General features: G+C 48.2%; 1 protein-coding gene across 1 annotated transcript in view; it reads right to left on the reverse strand.

Annotated features, from left to right (window-relative positions):
- C15H10orf90 (chromosome 15 C10orf90 homolog) overlaps positions 1–19,449 on the reverse strand; it is a 275,568-nt gene that overhangs the window by 190,784 nt on the left and 65,335 nt on the right. The window contains exon 4 of the mRNA XM_035724343.1: positions 12,199–12,271. Within this exon, the coding sequence (XP_035580236.1) occupies positions 12,199–12,271 (73 nt within the window). The remainder of the gene's footprint in view (positions 1–12,198; positions 12,272–19,449) is intronic.

The raw sequence follows: 19,449 nt of genomic DNA on the forward strand, positions 1-19,449 counted from the left end.
TGTCTGCCTGAGATGAAGCAGCACTCAGGGCAGGGAAGTCTGCACACACCTGCCGAAGTGTTCAGAAGCACAGGCTGGGGTGTAGCCTGATTCATCCTCAGGGTGGCCTTCCAAGATGGCCAAGGGCAGAGACAAAGTTGGCCACTGACTCCGATCTAGTCTCCGAGGGCAGGAACATTCTCCTCTGAACCAAACTGTAATTCATGCTCGGACACCCCGTGCTCAGAGACCATGTTCCTCAACGCCATCACGTGGCACAGCTTTCTGGAAGCTTGAGGTCCCTGACCCCAGCCCTTCCTGTCTCCAGAGCTGTCCAGGAATGAGCTGGGCCCCCTCGGCAGGCTGACAGTCTCGGTGTTTAATCACCACCAGAGACTGTCTCCGAAGTCCCATAAAAAGAACAAATCAAACCGAAGCACACGCAAGGCATTAGGGAAAAGGCACATTCGGAGCTGAGTAAGTAGCTGGAGTCCCGCCAGGGCCAGCATGAAGGATCTAAAAGAAACTATGAGCTGAGGATCGTTAAAGCAAAGCCATTTAATACCAGAAAGGGAAGGGAATTTTAAAAGCATGGTCCTATTATAGACTCTGCTACATCCCATCTTCCAGTCGAAACCCAGGGCACATTCCCACCCCTTCTCTCTTCACGGGACCAGCCCTCCACCTGCAGAACCTGTCAGCTGCAGCTCAAAGATCCCAAGATGAGCACAATCAGGAGAGCCCTAAACGAAGCAGGACTTAGGAACTTGGCGGCCGATCGATACAGATGCGGGGGAGGTCTCTAGGTGGAAATGGACTGCCCATGGTGATAACCTGCTTGTTCCAGGGGGCTCTGGGTTAATGATGGGAAGTCTCCACGTTCAAAGAGAAAGCAATCAATTTGTATTCAAATGCTCTGTTCCCTCCCGCCAACTCCCCGTCCTGCGGAGGATGGTTTTCAAATCCTGCTCTGCAACCGGCAGCCCGGCTGGACCTGCAGAGCACTCCCCCACCCCCGCAGGGGGACAGGGCCCCCTGCAGCCAGGGCCCCTCTGCTCTGTCTCCCACCCAAACTGGCTTCCCACAAGGTTCCATTTTAAGAAAGAGTTCCATTTAAAAATAACTTGAGCAGCTTTAAGGAAACTCAGCCCTCTGTGGTCAAGGTAGTTTGCGAAGAACAGAAAGTTCTCCGCTGAAGCTCTTAAAATAAGATTCAGGAGCTCTCTCCTCAGCCCAGAGGTCAGGTGGCCACATTGTCAAATGCCAGCCGAGGGGGGAAACGTTCCAGAAGGTTTTATAAACATGAGGTCTCCTCCTGGGCCCACAGTAGGCACGTGACACGAAGCTGAGGCCCTTTCCGGAACACTGGCATCTTTGAACACAGAAGCCAAATCTTACCTGTCAAATCGCCCAAACACAGAAATGCCATTTTTACCAGGAAACACGACGTCTTTGCACTCCCCTGGAAGCTGGAAAGGGGTGGTGGCCCTAATTTTCTTTTTCTAGCAGTTGTAACCTCTGACTGTGAGCTCCCTCTCAGCCAGGCCCGGTACCACCAGCCCTGAGGGGCACTGGCCACCTGCACCCGCACCCAGAAAGAGAGAGAGACCACTTGCAGGGGGGCAGGAGAGGAGGAAGCAAGTCGGGAGATACTTCGCTCAAAAGCAGATGCTTTGCAAGAACAATCTTATGGCCAACACCGGTACATTTACCAAGAGGTAAAAGAGGCGATGGGGGTAGACGGCATTGCTCTGTTCGGGAGGCACTTGACTCTGCATCCTTGCCCCCTGGGCTCAGCCACAGTATACAGCTGCCAGAGAAATTCTCCTCTCGCGCCACAAAGCCGGACAATAGCATGACCCTTATATTCCATAACACGATAAGCCTCAAAACTACATTTAATTCCATGTGTCACTTTCGATTTGTGCTGCCTTTGTTTAAATACTTTTTTCTTTAGATGGCCAGCTGAGCACAAAGCTACTCAAAAATATAACACTTCAGCTCTTAACCAAGTCTGTTCCCTCTACACCCTATTAAGAGTATTTCACCAAGGGGCGCCTGGGTGGCTCAGATGGTTGAGCGTCTGCCTTCGGCTCAGGTCGTGATCCCAGGGTCCTGGGATCGAGCCCCACACTGGGCTCCTGGCTGAGTGGGGAGCCTGCTTCTCCCTCTGCCTCTCTCCCTGCTCATGCTCTCTCTCTCTCTCCATATCTCTGCATCTCAAATGAATAAATAAAATCTTAAAAAAAAAAAAGTATTTCACCAAAACATGCAGCACTCAGCGCAGCAGGGCCCACGGAGTTGGGGGTGAGGGTTGCCTTTTATTTGCAGCCTCTCCCCAGTGACATCAAACTTTGGAAGGAGTGTGGGACTTTGACAATTATTTGTAAATGTTCTTTTTCTCTCAGGGGCTCTGGACATACAACTAACAGTAAGGAAAGAGAAACGGATGAGCCTCTTTAACTTAAAGCAGCTGAAAATCACACCAGTAATCATGTGTCAGGCCTGGGCAGGTGATTCCACGAGGAGAGAGACTGGTGAAGTCCGAGGAAGGAGACTGAGAAGGCCGAGGTTGGAAGGGAGCATCGCACCAATTCAGAGAGGAAGAAGACAGGGCAGAAAGGGATGCACACGGTGTCCCAAAATGTCCTCTTAAAGTCCTTCTGAAGTCAGCCCCAGTGATATGCCCGCTTCCCCGTCCCCATGGCTCTCCAGGTGCCACAGGGGACTTAGCTCCTTCCTGCACCCAACTGGCTCATTCCGCCAACAGTTTATGGCGCACCTAGCTTGGTGGGGGGCTGGCAAGCTAAATCCAAGCTCCTGCGCAGCTCATAGTCTGGATGGGGGAGCAGGTGTTTCCCAAGTACAAATCAACATAACATGATTGTCACAAGTGCAGCAAAGCACAGGAAGCTGGACTCCAGGGGCCAGAAGCAGGACTGGTCTTGAGATCAGGGATGCTTCCCTAGGATATCTGGGTGAGGCTCTGTAGTCAAGGTGACTTAGGGGGAAGGGAACGGGCAGCAAGGTTCAAGCAAAGAGATCAGCTTGTACAGGGGCCCCACAGCTGAGGCACATGGCGAACAGGGGTGGAAGAGAGAGGGTGCGGGAGAGAGGGAGCTCGGGGACTGGTACCCCCAGGGCCTCTCAGACCATAGGAAGATTTGCCTTTATGAGCAACTGAAGGGCGTGGAAGGATTTTAAAGGAGGGAACGGCATGGCCCACATAGCGCATTCTGGCTGTGAGCAGAGACTAGACAGAGAAAGCCCAGACTGGTGCAGCAGTCCAGGCCAACACGGCAGCAGGAATGGGTCTCAGAGATGACTAGGAGGTAAATCAGAGGGACATGGTCATGGATTGGACACAGGGGTGTGGGAGAGGCAGAAAGACTCCTAGGTCTCCAGCTTGACCAGCCACATGGGTGGTGGCGCCATTCCTGAGATGGGACAGCAATCTTAGCTTAGAGAGATGTTAGGGTTTCACTGCTTCTTGTGCCCAACTTGAACCGAACCCAGTGTAGAACTTGGGTTTCCGCCTTGCTGGGGAACGAGTTCCTGGCTTGCACCTGATTCCTGTACCTGATGCTGGGATCTTAGGCACTCTGGGCAGCAGCTATCCTGAGTCAGCTCCAGCCACAGTTTCTCCCTCCACGTGGCCCCCACCCTACGTTCCCAGGCACCAAGATGTACCTCCTCCATCTGAGGACACTGTGTCCTCTAGTTGCATGTCCCCAACACTGACCTCGTGCCTGCTTGGTGTCCACACCTGACTCTCACCATGCTCTCGGAAGCTGAGTCCAGGCTCTCTCTCTGTTCTCCTTGCCCCAGCAGGCGTGTTAATCACCCCAGATCCCAGACCATGTCATTCTGCCCCGTCCTCCACACCTTTGCTCTCCCCATGCCAGGCCCTCACGGTGTAAGTCCTACAATTAAGACCCCATATTGTGTGCTGTTTTGACATCTGGTGCAACTAAGAAGGCTTCATCTGGCCAAGCTGCAAATTCCCCTTCCAGCCCTGCTCCCCCAGATAAGATCTCCCGGCCAAATAACCCTCCTTATCCCAGGGAGAGGGGCAGCTCCTGCTTGTCCCTGAGCCGCAGCTTCATTTCCCTTCCAACTCACGGAATTACTCAAGCAACCCTATTACACCCTCCCGCAGGAGGCAGGGGTCACCCCACTCTCTTGATAGTACAAAGCCTGAACTTGTTCACTTTGCTCTGGAGGGCAAGCCTCGTGTGGCCCTGCAGGTGATGGGTGGTATGCTCCTCCCCAGGGCTAGGAGGTGTCTGTGACTCATAAGCTGCCACTGATTCACCTGCCCGGTGTCAGGCATTGTGCCTGGCCACCCCCAGCACCCGGGGGCCGGAACCCCCCCGTGACCCACAGAATGAAGAGGCAATTATAAGAGTCCTCTGTAGAAGAGCTTTATGCTGAATAACTCTTGGAGGTCAAGAAATGATAATCACGTTTATTTCTTTAAAACACAGCAAACCCCAAAAGACCCACAGCGGTGGTTTTCACAAGGGACAGTTGTGACGGCGTCTTGGGCTCCACACCCATAGACTCTGATGCCGCAGGTCTGGCTGGATTCTAGAGACCTGTTTGTTTCAGGTTCCGTGGAGGACTCAGACGCCCTATTCCACTCAGAACTGTTGCTAGAGCAGAGCCCCTTGCCTTGCACTGCGATTTCAGTAAAATCTTGTCTCTAGGCTGGATAGCCTGGGATTGCTGCTCAGCCATTGGACTCGGGCTTCTTAACGCCATTTCACCAACAGATGGTCCTTTCCAGCAAAAACATAATGCTGGATGCCTGTCTCTCAGACCCAGCCCTTTGTTCAGGTCAAAATACTGGTGCCCAAAGATGCTTTCTTTGCTCTGGCAGCCACAGTAATGTAGGAGGGCTCATATGCCTCCAAGAAGATGAATGGACGTGATGGGTAGTTCTCCTCACTCTCCTAAGAATAAGACAGAGTGGCCCACATGGACCCCTACGAGTACCTCACGTCTACCGCAGCAGCTGACTGCCACACTTCTAGATGAGCTCCTTTTGTTCCTTAGTACACAGACCCAATGACTAAGCCTCCGTGCCTTGGAGAGGATGCAGTTAAATCTGGTTGGATGCATGTCTTTCTTTTTCTTTCTTTTTTTTTTTTTTAACTGACCGAGCCACTCAGACGGCCCTTCTGATACTTTTATTTTTATTTATTTTTTCCCCTCAAGAACATTTTATTCCTGTTTAAATTTTTTATTGTTATGTTAACCACCATACATTACATCATTAGTTTGTGATGTAGTGTTCCATGATTCATTGTTTGTGCATAACACCCAGTGCTCCACGCAGAACGTGCCCTCTTTAATACCCATCACCAGGCCAACCCATCCCCCCTCCCCTCTAGAACCCTCAGATTGTTTTTCAGAGTCCATCATCTCTCATGGTTCGTCTCCCCCTCCGATTTCCCCCCCTTCATTCTTCCCTTCCTGCTTTTTTTTTCTTAACATATATTGCATTATTTGTTTCAGAAGTACACGTCTGTGATTCAACAGTCTTGCACAATTCACAGCGCTCACCATAGCACATACCCTCCCCAATGTCTATCACCCAGCCACCCCATCCCTCCCACCCCCCACCACTCCAGCAACCCTCAGTTTGTTTCCTGAGATTAAGAATTCCTCATATCAGTGAGGTCATATGATACATGTCTTCCTCTGATTGACTTATTTCACTCAGCATAACACCCTCCAGTTCCATCCACGTCGTTGCAAATGGCAAGATCTCATTCCTTTTGATGGCTGTATAACATTCCGTTGTATATATATATATATATACACACACCACTTCTTCTTTATCCATTCATCTGTTGGTGGACATCTTCGCTCTTTCCACAGTTTGGCTATGGTGGACTGGATGCACGTCTTTCTAACACAGAGCTACACAGACTGGCAAATCTTCAGCTGAGCTCTTTGCTCAGTACCTTATTTTACTAATTATTTTTAAAATTAGATAATGTACCAGGTGATGGGCAAAGATGCAGCTAGAGGCAGAAATTCGTATCAGGGGAGAGTGTTGCTTATTGCACTAGGTATAGGTGATCACAACAAAACAGAGGGTCAAGACCCAGGCAGCCACTGGGCAGAATTTGGAAAGGGACAGAGAACATAATGGTTATCCATCAGAGAGCACGCAGGGAACTGTCACATGCCCCTGTGACAAAGCGATTTGGTCTCTTTTCTTTCCAATAATGTTCTACACAAGTAGGCACAATAGACCCAACGTGTCCCTTTCATCTTTCGCAGAAAGCAGGAATAAATGCTCTTTCTTCTCGGGTAGGTCAGAAAAGTTATGCTGTCTGGAAAGTTTCCCACCTGGACCCCAGGCAGAGCAGGTACCTAGCAGACTCCAGAGGAGCCACTTGGTCGGAGGCCTCCATCCCCCTCAACAAAGGAAGCGGAGCAACAGAACAGGAAAAGCACTTGAAAGAGTCTTAGAAAAACCCAAAGGCAGTTGCTTTCCCTGTCAGGCTCTCAACTGCTGTCACATGACCCAGTTCCCAGCCTGCTCTGCGGGCTTGCCTGGGAGAGCCAGTAAGGTCCCTGGATGTGGAATTTGGCTCCACATGATTCCTTCAGACAAACAATCCTGTGTAAGACAGTGAAGAACTTCCATGCCCTGATCCCTGACCTTGGGAACATAGAGCTGAGTGAGACAAGGTCCCTGCCCTCCCAGCCAACAGTCCTGAAGAGGAAAGTCTACAAGGGAAGAGACAAGTCTACAAGGGAAGCAAGGCAATCAACGCAGGATGGACTGTAATTGTGGGACATACAAAGCCTGAAGCACCACGGACGGGCTGGTTGCATCAGGGAATGCGCCGGACAAAAGGAAGAATTTTCACACCCGAAATATATAGAAGGTGGGCATGGAGAGTGACGGGCAAGCGTAGAGTCAGATGTGGAGTGGCACTAAACACTTTGCCCTCCGAGGACCGGTGTGATTTTTAAGCAGAGAAGTTGCATTGATTAAAGCTACCCTTATTCACTGTTCCATAGATGACTTCTCCTCACGGGCAGGAAGAGGGATCTGTGAGAACGAGGCAGATGGCAACACAGCATGATCAAAACGGCTCCTGTATACAGAAGAATCCACATGTTTCTGCCTCAATAATTAGAGCCTGAATAAAAACAAGGTTTTTCAGGGAAAACAGATAAATATGGTGGCCCTGCGAGACCTTGTTCACAGAGAAACTGCCATTACAGATTGCAGAAGAGAAACGGAATACAACTCACATCCATCTCAGGGTGGTTTTTAAGGGGTAAAAGACCAATCCTTCCTTGAGGGATGGTCAAGGGTATGTGTTGTGTAGGGTCAGTTAACTGACTCGGTACTAATGAAACTGAAAAGTACGGTTATGAAGGCAGCAAATCACTGCTCTTATAAAAGCTGGGGTAGAGAAACAATGACCCTCAAGTTTTAAGTGAACCATAATTCCTTCATCCCACTCATCAATCAAAGACACACCCTTTAAAAACTGCCAGTTGTAAAGGCTGGGCTTAACTGATCAGAAGGGAGAAAATTTTATGCTGCCCCACCTTCCTTCCTAAGCCAAGTGAATTAGTAATTAAAAATTCCAGGTGTCCCTTCATCAATTACCTTTCCATACGTTTCCCATAACTGATGTCCCCAGAAATGACTTAACTAAGCACCTGACCCTCCCAACCATTGCTAAATCCTCAGATTAAGCAGTCTTGTCTGCAGACAGGTAGCACAGTGATGGGGAAACAGTGAAAGTAATCTTTTTATAACACACAGAATGGAAATTTCAAAGCGACTTCCTACCTTCCACTGACTTTGAAAACAGATGTGAGTTTGGGCAGAAACAGTTTCTTTCTCTCTTAGTGTTCGGATCCTATTAATCATTGTAAACGGAAGTTTCACACAGGCCAACCGGATGTCAAAGGTCTTGCCAATAGGGATGATTTCACCGTAAAAAATCAGCTCCCTGCCCTTCCCAGTCTTGGAATTTCCAATGACAGAGGCAGTGGATAGCTGCAGCGTGCAGACGAAGGAAGCAAAAGTGAAAATCCGGAGACGATGTTCATTTCTGGTTTCGTGCATGAGCACTTGACCCGCGTTTGCACCAAATACGCCCTTGATCTCGCTTCTGCAACAGAGGCTTACCACCCACATCACTGAGTTCTACAGCAGCCGGTAGAGATGGGGCATCCTAAACCACTGTTATCTGAGAGCAAAGTAAGACCTGAGCAGGTGGAAAGACGTTTCTAAAGATAAAGAGCTAAGTGAGGACAAAGTCAAAAGCACTAAATACCTCACCTTAGAAAACAAAACGCTGACACCAGGTTTGTGGTTCCCGGGACAGTGCTCTTCCTCCTCGTCCCCAGCTGCCACCCCCAGCCGCCACCCCACACGCGTGGGCTCCTTAGGTTTTGCAGCCTCATCCTCTTGCCAGCCAGCTCATATATTTCCTTTTGCATTAATCTCAGCTGTTCTCGTGGCTTCTCACACACCTTCTGTAAATGATGGCCATACCGAGATCTACAATCCTAACCTGTCTTCCGATCCCAACACCAAACTGCCGGACGCTTCCCGGACATCTAAGGCAGGTGGCCTCTCACAACTAGAGGGTTCCAACCCCAAAAATTCAGGATACTCCCACTAGCGCCCCCCTACTCTGGGAACCTCCTGGACCCTGAGTTCCTTACCCCATGAATGGCAGCACTGTCTGCCCAGAAACATCCTAAACTTCCCCTTTACTGCAAAAAATTCGGTCATCACCCAGTGCTCCAATGACCCCAACATGCCCACTCCAGCCCTAGACGAAACCCACCTCATCTCTTGCCTGGAAGAGCACGTGGAATCGTCTTCCTAGAATGTGGATCAGATCACGCATTCTAGCAACTCAATGTTTACTGAGTCCTCTTTGCCTTCTCAATACAGATTAAAAACAAATAAATAACTCATTTTACTTTGGCTCAACACAATCCAAAGGATTTCTAAAAGTTCCAGCTGTGGGAGCATGTCATGAGCTACCTTCAGAGAGTGAGCCCCCCCGTCTGTGGGGCTGTTATGTGGTCAGCCTACTCTGCAGAAGCTTCCCCACTTTTGCCTGGGAATGAGTAGGAGGGCTTCAGGCATCAGGGAGAAACTGGACAAAATGACCCTCTGGCTCCTCGCAAACTTGAGATTCTATGCACTGACATCTGCCTGGCCAGTGGACTCCTTCTGGAAGAGCTGCCCTGCTAGCCGGGTATGCCCAGGATTAGATCCTCAGAAGCTACGTTTCTAGTATTTAACCTTGCTTCCTGACCTGAGATGAATGAATCAGGCCAGGGCCTGAGAAGGTGGCTCGACAGACACAAGTAGTGGGCCTCAGATGTCGAACCCTGTTACGGCAGCTCGAGGCTAGGGCCCGCACACTCTTGCTGCCAGAGCCCACAGAGTCCCCTTGGTGCCTGGGCTTTTTGCAACCGGATGTTGCAACTTTCCATGAAGTTCACTGGTTTCCTTACAATGGTTTCCCTTTTGTGTGTTTCTAGTCCTTGTGACACCGAGTTTGCTCTAAAACTCCGGGTCCCCTAAGACCACACAGAGGACCGACAAAGGGCTCACCCTTGTGCCAGGCCCTTCTCAGGACTGTGGGGCAGGGAGTCTCGCTCCCGAACCAAACTCCTGCTCTTCCCTGAGCCAGCAAACCAGACCACAGAGAGCCCCCAGGGTACGGGTGGCTGCTCGGGCCAGTTTGCAGAGTAAAGATGTGTCCCCGCACCCTCCTTGACCTAACTTTAGTCAGGCTCCTCTGAGCCATTGGTGGCCTGTCAAGCCCAGTTTTAGCAAAGAATCCTATTGAGCCCAGATTTAGAGAGAATCCTGCTGAGCCAGTTTAAAGAGACGTTCCCCTACCCTTGACATCTAATCAAGTTCGTCCTGGTGATATTGTAGGCACCGAGTCCCCCATCACCACTGATTACAGATCCCGGGCTGCCCTGGCTGCCTTCAGAGTTGAGCTCAGTTCTCCACCGGGGTCTCCCCCCTCTACTGCCACAGCTCCCAAGTCTCGCCATTTTAGACCCGTTAAGAGTGTCATTTCTCTTGAACAGATGGGAATGACCTTGCAGGAAGACGCACAGAGCCTGGAGGGCCCCTCGGAGCATCGGCCAGCTGGGGAAGCATGGAGCCCACTCGCGTCCTGACTCTGACAGAGACTCTCCTTGATCCACCCAGAGTCAGGCTTCTCTGAGAACTCGATGTGACAAGGCCTCACCCTTGGGCTCTACCCTTGGCCTATTTAGTGCAGTTTTAGAAAGAATCCCGCTTGTTCCATCCAGAAAAACATCCCCCACCCTTGGTATCTGATCAAATTCCTCATCCCCCACCTGTGCAGCCAACTTAGCCAAAATCCCCCTTAACTCTTAGACATTTTCAACCCATGGGCCCCCACCCTGCTCCTTGGCGGTGAATCCCTACTTTCCCTTTTATTCAAAGTGGAGCCCAGACTCTCTTTCCTCCTCGAAGACCCCATGTAGTAGTCTCCCTGAATAAAATCGGCCTTACCCTTTTTACTCAGCCTTGTGAATGTTTTTTTCCTTTAACAACTGCTTGCCTTCTACGAGAATGCCCAGGGGTTAAGACGACCTCTAAAGTATCTTTCTGTAATTAACACTTAGAAAATACAGATTTAAAAAGAAAGATAGAAAAAAAAAGAAAGGAGGGACGGGACGGGACGGGGAGGGGAGGGGAGGGGAGGGGAGGGGAGGGGAGGGGAGGGGAGGGGAGGGGAGGGGAGGGGAGGGGAGGGGAGGGGAGGGAGAGAGGGAGAAAGCCAGAATATCTGTATCTCCTCCTCTCCTCCTCGCCCAGGCTTGCTTGGGCACATTCCCTGCAGCCTGGACCATTAACCTGTGGCCTCTGGACCAGCAGGTGCTAGGTTTCTAAGTCATTAAGTGGCTAAGTACCTTGTGAGCAGGCATCCACTGCAGAAGTGCCCGATTAGGCCCTTTTTGAACTAAGCTCATCCTAGGGAAAAGGAGACGGACGTGTCCACATCTAGGTCACCAGGGCCAGACTGTTCTCACCGCTACCTAGAGTGCTCTGAGGAAAATATGGCATGCTTCTCGATGTCCCCAAACCCCCTGTGGGGTGCGGTGGCCAGATGTGCTTCATGAGCCTACCGTTCAGGCCACCCGAAGCACCGGCCAGCGCACTCATGTTCTCACCACCAGCAATTTCTGGGCTAGGTTTTTAAAGGATCCAAACTAAATATCTGCCACTATTAAAGAATAAGCTATAAACCATGCTTTGGGGCTCCAGAAAGGATCGACTAGGAAAGCTTCTTTCAAATAATCTATTTGTCTTGGGTTGACTGTGTCAGTTATGGAGAGGAACTCAGGTCCCTGATACCTTTGATATGCGCAGGCGGTAAGGGGTAAGGAAGAGAGAAGCTATACATGTGTATAATCACACACACCCAAGCATACAATGTACACATACATATGTTTCATAGATACCAAGTCATCTGCCACATTTACAAATTAAAATTAAGATGAGGATGAAAAATAAAATTTGCTACATGAAAACACGCATTTACGTTTTGCTAGAGTCTCTGAATTAAAATACTCTATTAACCTCAGACTTTTTACAGTACCATCAGAAAATGGGACCTAAACCCATCTGATTCCTCTTACACACGGGCGAAAAACAAGCTTGTTTCCACACCACTTATGTTAACAAACTTAATAATTAAGTTATGAACCGTAACCACCTTGCTGGTGTTGGTGCAGTGTAGGGGCCGTGAATCCGAAGCTTCCCGACAAATAATTTATGAATGCACAGATACCATGCCTATACTTAAATCAAGCCTGTTCCGTTGCGAGAATATTCTGTATTTGTCCCATTACTCATTCCTGGCAGAACCCTGCACCATGCTGGCCTGAACCCCCGCAATCTGCAGTAATCTTGGGTCCCGAATGCACTACCGGAGGCAACCAATACTTCTGCATTGTTTGCTTTTTCAGAGACTGCCAACCTAAAAGCCTAGGTGTTTAGAAATTCAAATCAGCTTCAAATCTTGTCAGAGCCACTGAGCTATCATCTTGAGGTTGGGGGGAGATGAGGCTCCAAACCACATGTTATTATTAATAAAAATAAAGGAGAGAGAGTAAATAAAGGCTTGAACGGGAATGTCACCCGGTCAGAGCCCAGCTCTTTACCTGCGTTTGAAAGACCTTCATTTCTTCCCCAAGCAGAATGATCTCTGGGGGACGAGAAGAGCCGACTGTGGATCTGGAAGATAAACAGAAACCTTCCCAGTTTTATAGTTTTATTTGCCAGATATATAATCTTCAGTGTGTATTATATATTATTTTCAAGGAATCCAGAAACGTCTCTAGAATCTCTCCAATCTCCCAAGAAAGAACTACAGGTTTTAATGAAGACTTATTTCCATTTTCTCCTGGGTTAACTCTGCAAATGAATAAAGGGTAGGCTTCTGATGATTTCAAAACGCACGAGGAGGAGGAGGGGAGGGAGAAAAAACCATAATCAGATTAATATATACAGAAGTGTTCGGCTGTCTGCAAGTATGATGATGAGGCTGACTTTCTCTGGCAAAAGGCAGAGGTTTGTTCTGCACGTTTATTCTGAAAGCAGTTGGCTGTGGGTGAGACTTCTGGTTTGGATTTCTCAATTTATAATCAGACTCCAGAGCACCTCGTTCCACCCTGGGTCTGCCCCACACCTGCCAACCGTCGCTTGCCCCATGACTCTCCCCTAAAAGTGAAGAGTAACTTTTCCAACCCTCTGCTGTAAGCGCAGCATGATCGGAAGAGGCGAAGCCAGCCTCCAGTTCTGAACCTCAGTTAACTTCTTAGTCCCAGGCTGAGCTGAGCTTTACGATGTACGGTTCCCATGTTGGCCATTCTCATCCCCAGCACCTGGGCAACCAATCTGGGGACAGAGAAAAGTGGGTGGGACCCAGAGCAGGGCAGGGCTGAGACTTGGGGAGTCACACACTGTTCTCTGCCACTCCCCGGGCTTCTCTGCTCTGGGCCCAACTCTGTTGTTGTCTATGAGCGACACAAACTGAATTCTTACAATGGACGTGGCATAGGGAATACTGGATAACACATGAAAAGTTTTCAGGAAGGAAATAAAAGTGCAACACCATTAGACGTTGGGATGAGAAATTATTTAAATCACAAACTGAGCAGAAGAAGCAAGTTATCTCCCTGTTGCTTCAACATGACCAAGCAGGTGGGTCTGGAACCTGTCTTGGGAGAAGGGGGAGCAGATGTACGGAAGATGACTCTGGCTGAGCGAAGATTTTAAGCTTCCCATTTCCTGGACTGTTGTCTTGTCTGGCTCTTTTAAGAAAGATATTTATGCCTATATTTTAAAATAACGCTATCAAATTTAGCAAGTTAATTACCCTGGGACATGACAACACACAATTAATTTTTACCCAGCAAGTCCTGATGGACCACGCAGTCCTAGTCGAGAGCCCCAGCCCCACAGTGAAGTGACAAATACTGAAGTGCCCTGGTTTGGACTGAGGATTGTTCCTCTCTCTCTGGGGACCCAGCAACTGGCAGTGGATGGCAAGCTGATTAGGCCCCACCGCCCTCTGCATCTTCAAAGCCTGGAACCCTTTTGTACAGGCTCTCGGCACTACTGATCCAAGAATTCCCAATGACAGGGTGATTCAGGAATCTCTGTCCTCGACCCGGGTCTCAATCCAATACTGACATCCTGGGAAGACTTGGCTTTGACTCTGCTTTCTGCTGGCTGCTCATTGTACTCCCTTCCTATAGAACAGCAACACTTTTTTGTCCTGAGGACAAAGTAACAAGAGGGCCCTGTGTGGTCTACACTAGGGAATCTCTGTGGCATCACCAGACACCTCTCTCTAGACCACACACACTCTGTAAGAGCTTCCCTGAGCCCCTTGAACACAAATTCTCTCCCTGACTACATGGCCTTTGCACATGCTGTTTCAGCTGCAAAGCATGTTGTTTCCCTGGTCGTCTTCTGGATCTTGGCTCATGTGACCTGATCATGGGAGTATCTGCAGGCACCCGTCTCACAACCAAGTTCCTGATTTATAAGATTTTATAAGATTTTAGAAACACTCCTTTCCTTCAGCACATTCACCTTGGACTGTAAATCTACATGGATTCACGTGAATCTACAAGTGATGTCTGCTTCTCCCCTAGATTCCAACTGCTCTGAGAATAACATTATTTTGTCTTGCTTGCCAATGTACGGGGCCAGACATATAGTAGGCTCTCAATAAATATTTATTGGGAAAAAAAGGATGGAAGAATGAATGAAAGCAAGCAAGCAAAGCCTCTTTTCCAGGATAAATCATGCACAGTGCCCTCTGGAATCTACCTTCCTGCCTCCTTGGAGGTCATGCCCCTCCAGGATCCCCGTTCCGCCCTCAGTCTTCAACTCCACCTTCCTCATTTCTAACTGTGTCCAAACCTTTCTGAAAAACAAAACCAGGGGCACCTGGGTGGTTCAGCCAGTTCATCGTCCAACTCTTGACTTTGGCTCAGGTCATGTTCTCAGGTTGTGAGATGGAACCCTGCGTCGGACTCAGGGCTAGAAGTGGAGCCTGCTTAAGAGTCTCTCCCTCTCCCCCAACTCCCCCCTCTAAAAAATAACAAAACAAAACAAAAAAACCAAAACTTCCCTCCCCCATACATTACCTTCCTCCCTTCACCTTCTCACTCTCAGCAAATCTTCTTGGAGGAGATGGCCACACACTGTCTCTGTCCCAAGTCCTCACTTCCCATCAGTCCTCAGTTTACCACAATCTAGACTGAGCCACTGTGAGCTATGTCCCTGAAACGCTTCTCACTGTGCTCTCCAGTGGCCCTCTTGCTGCCCACTCCCGTGGCTGCGTCTACCCACAACACCTGTTGGTTACATTTCCTAAATGTCTCCATTCCATCTCCAGCTCCCTCTACCCACCGCCTTCACGGCATTCCCACCCTACGTGCCCAGACCACTGCAACCTCCCCATTCTCAGCCCAGCGGCCTCCTGCCTCCACCTCATCACCAGCCATGTTTCCATAAAGCAAATCTGGTTATGTCCCTCCCAGCTCAAAATCCTTGGGTTTTTTTAACTCATTCAAAATACAGTTAAAGCTCTATTCACAAGGACCTTTTTGCAGCATGGTTCATAATGGCAAAACACCGGAGGATTCTGAAATATCCAACACCAGGGAATAGCTCTGTAGGTCAGAGCACAAGTGTTAATGCATCCCATTAACATTATAACAATGTTCATGGTCTGAGCTGCAGTCCCCACAGCTACAGACCATGACAACATGTCATGGGCAGCCTTGAATGCTACGGTAACTTGGGTGTTATTTCCTAGGTGACGGGGAAGTTTGGGGGATTTTTGAACAAGGAGAGTGAGTGCTTAATGTTCAGTTAAAGTAAAGCAAGTGGAAGGAGACCAAATTGGAATCGAGGCGATCAAGAAGAGAACATTCTGATTAGGATCAAGGACATTAAAAGAACCATGACACCCCGCAGTCATAGGGAATGTTCCAGTCTGCAAAGTTCTTTTATACACATTACCTCCTTCTGACTCTCCAAAGTCCCTGAGAAGTGGCCAGAACATGTAGAGTTCTTATTTTATAAAGAAACAAAGGTCGGGGCGCCTGGGTGGCTCAGTCGTTAAGCGTCCGCCTTCGGCTCAGGTCATGATCCCAGGGTCCTGGGATCGAGTCCCTGAATCGGGCCCCCTGCTCAGCGGGAAGCCTGCTTCTCCCTCTCCCACTCCCCCTGCTTGTGTTCCCTCTCTCGCTATGTCTCTGTCAAATAAATAAAATCTTTAAAAAAAAAAAAAGAAACAAAGAAACAAAGAAACAAAGGTCGAGGGAGTGTGAGAGACATCAGTGCCCATGGACAAGAAAACGGGGCTCGGGCACCTGCACCGGCCCTCCCGTCCTCGGGTTGGCATTCTTTCCGCACCACCTCACCACCTGCTACCATAGAGGGTCCAGCCTTACCAACACCACTACCAGCAGAAACTCTGTGGTCAAGCCTGACACGAGCTGAGACACTGATAACATAGACAACAAAATGATCAATGAATTCCATCAGGAGCTGGAAGCTGAGCACTAGTGAGATCTGAACACCGTGGGTACGAGAATATTAGAACCATCCATTTACAGAAAACTAAACACTTTACAAAGCAACGCTCATATTCTCCCACCCGATTCTCCCAAGTTGTGCCATAATAGCTGGGCCCTAATGAGCAAATATGCTATTGTTTTTGCTGTTTTTTATTGTTTACCGACTCTTCCTTCAAGATATCTGAGTCCTCACTATGGATCCATAATCCCTTATCTGCAATTCTAAAATCCATAAAGCTCTGAAATCTGAGAGGTTTTTTTCTCTCTGAGTTTGCAGAAAACTAATCTGACAGCCAAACGTTACCTGAACTAACCTGAGGCTATTTATAATATTAATTTATTCCATTTAGTGTGAATATTCATACATTTTATTGCAAAAACATCAGTGAGCTTAATTACAGGGTGCTACCTCAAATCCCACTAGAAATGTTGTGCAGTGTAACTTGCTGAAATAAAATCAAGAAATCATTGTTGAATCACATTTGGCCCCAAGAGTTCTGGATGGAGAATTGTGGATTGGTACAACAGACATTTAATAAACTTGCCAGTCCCTGAGTTCAGGTTTTCCCTATCTAGCCCCTCATCCAGTACCCACGAGATAGTATCTCTGCATTTTATGGATATGAACACTGGAGCATGGAGACATTCAGTAATTTGCTCTAGGTCACAGAGCTACTAAATGCCAGAGCCAAGACCCTCTCCAACTAGGACCTAGTGTTCTCAACATTCCCCATATTAGCACGTGTGTGCGTGTGCATGGGTGTGCATCACATGCGTGCATGTGTGTGTGTGAAGGGGTGGCCAGGGCTTTGTAAAGCATTGAGCAAGTAAAAAGGGACCAAGTAAAGAAAAAGGAAAGAAGAGAGAAGAGCAAACAGCTAGGTCTTCTCTTTAGGATGATGGGAGACATTGCTGGGATCCAAAAAAATAAAATAAAATAAAAAAGAGGGCCATTTCTTTTCAGCATCCAGTGTTGGAGATCCCACTAGAAGGCAGATAGCACGTCACAGGGAGGGCTCCGGCATGGAGTGCCAATGGGTTAACGCAGTCTCTTGGGGGCTGGAATACACTCTTCGTGGCTAATCTGGATGCATGGTTGATCTTCGCCAGCATTGCGTGTTTGTATTCAATCCTCTGAATTCTCTTCTGCAACAATAATTAATGTCAGAGCAGTTTATAGATCAACAGTGTATTTTCTGGTTAATGCAACCCTGTACCTATAATAACTCAAAACTGAGATTTATCACTCTGCCATGATTCCCTCTTCATGTTTCATCTCTTCATGTTTACATCTGGTTTAGCTTTTTCTAATCTAAAATAAATCAGCATGAAAAGCATTAGATTTTTCATTTAGATTCTCAATTGCCTTTTATTATGGAGATACTATCCCTTATCTGATTGCAAATGGCGGGACTGTTCCCTTGTTAGGATCTGCGCGAAGATGCTTCTGTTTCTCCTTGCTTCTCCTTCACTTTGGTTGTCAAGGGCAGTGTCTGGTGGGGTGCTGGTTTGAAAATAAGGCAAATCAGGATGTAAGGAGGATGCATTATTTCGATCACTCCTCCTCTTCTGAAACTCATGGAAACCAGCTTCCCCTGGCTGCCTAATGAGAAGTGGTCCACAGAGAGTTCACTCTCCGCTTTCCCGCCAGGGTGACTTCAGCCCCTGTCTATAAATGAGAACAGCAATGACAAAGCACTTGGCTGAAGATTTCTCTGCAAACATCAGGCGTGGGGGGAAAATAATGCTGTAATACGGGCATGTTAATTACCCAGTTACAAAGTCAAATTTAGCTGAACTATTTTGTGTATCAAAGAGGTAGAGTTCCCCTGATTCCTTAAGTATTCCTTTCAGCATGTTCTATTATGTTTCCTATCATTTGCAACATTCTCTCCTTACTTGAAAATGTGAGCCCACGAGTCCAGAAGATGAATCCATTTCTTGTACCAGGAATTATTTACTGTTACTGACTATTCTCCCCGTACTTCCGAATCCACTGCCATGAAGGTACCCTGACTCTCCAACACCTCAAGAAGTTCTGAGGATTCAATTGCCCACTCCACCCTACGCCTCTTAACTCAATTGTTGTCATGTTTCTTCTTTCAAAAGAACAGAAACAAACAAACAAAAAGGACTAGGGTATTTCCTGTTCTTTGGCTCCCCTGTTCACATGGAGCTCCTCCCCTGGGCCCCCAGGGAGAAAGGCCTTACTCTCTCACACTGGTGGTTGCTGTTTGCAAGGTGGTTTTCACCTAGACCAGCAGAGAGCAATCTAAACGGGGCCCTTTCACACCGTCTCACAATTAGAGAAGGTGATGACTTTTACTTAGTGAAGAATAGCAAAATAGGGTCCTTAACGGCTGTAGAACAGAAATAATATCCACAGCTACACGGCAGAGTGCTTAAAACGTGCCAGGCACCATACGAAATGCTTCATGGGCATTAAGTTATCTCCATGGCAACACTAGAAGGAAGGTACCATGATACTGCCATGCTATAGATGAGGAAACGCCATTCTCAGAGTTCTTGGTGATGATGGCATCGGTAACAGGATGATAAACAGCTAAGCGTTACTGAGCTATTGCTATGAGCCAAGCTCTGCCCCGAGTACCTTCCATACACCGCTTTGTTCAACCCCTGCAAATGCACAGGATGAAAGGAGGGGACCACTATTAACTCCACTTTGTATAGGAAGCAACAGATTCTGGATAAGGTAAAAGTTCATGCAAAGTCAGAATTCAGAAAGGGGGCAGAGTTAGGATAAGAATCTATGTGTACCTGAATCAGGGCCCAAGCCCTCACCTCTCTGCTGCCCCAAGAGAACATGATCCATTTAATTAAGATGCCAAAAGTTGTAATGGAAACTTATTAGACACACACACACACACACACACACACACACACACACACACACACACTGCATATTGCAGGATTTCAGTTACAGACATGCCAGACACACACACACACACACACACACACACACACACACACACACAACACACACACACACACACACACACACACACACACACACACACACACACACACACACACACACACACACACTGCATATTGCAGGATTTCAGTTACAGACATGCCAGACGTGGCAGAGAGCAGATCAAGGCTGCTGGGGATGGAGCTGGGGGAGGGTATCGAGTACAAAGGGCACCAGAGAAATTTCTGGGTCATGGCTATGCCCTACATCGTGATTCAGTGCCCGTTACATGACTGTATGCATTTGTCAAAACAAAATGAACTGTACACTTATAAAATATATGAATATTAATGTATGTAAATTGCATGTAAGGCTGC

Source organism: Zalophus californianus, chromosome 15, assembly GCF_009762305.2.
Source record: "Zalophus californianus isolate mZalCal1 chromosome 15, mZalCal1.pri.v2, whole genome shotgun sequence".
Lineage (NCBI taxonomy): Eukaryota > Metazoa > Chordata > Mammalia > Carnivora > Otariidae > Zalophus > Zalophus californianus.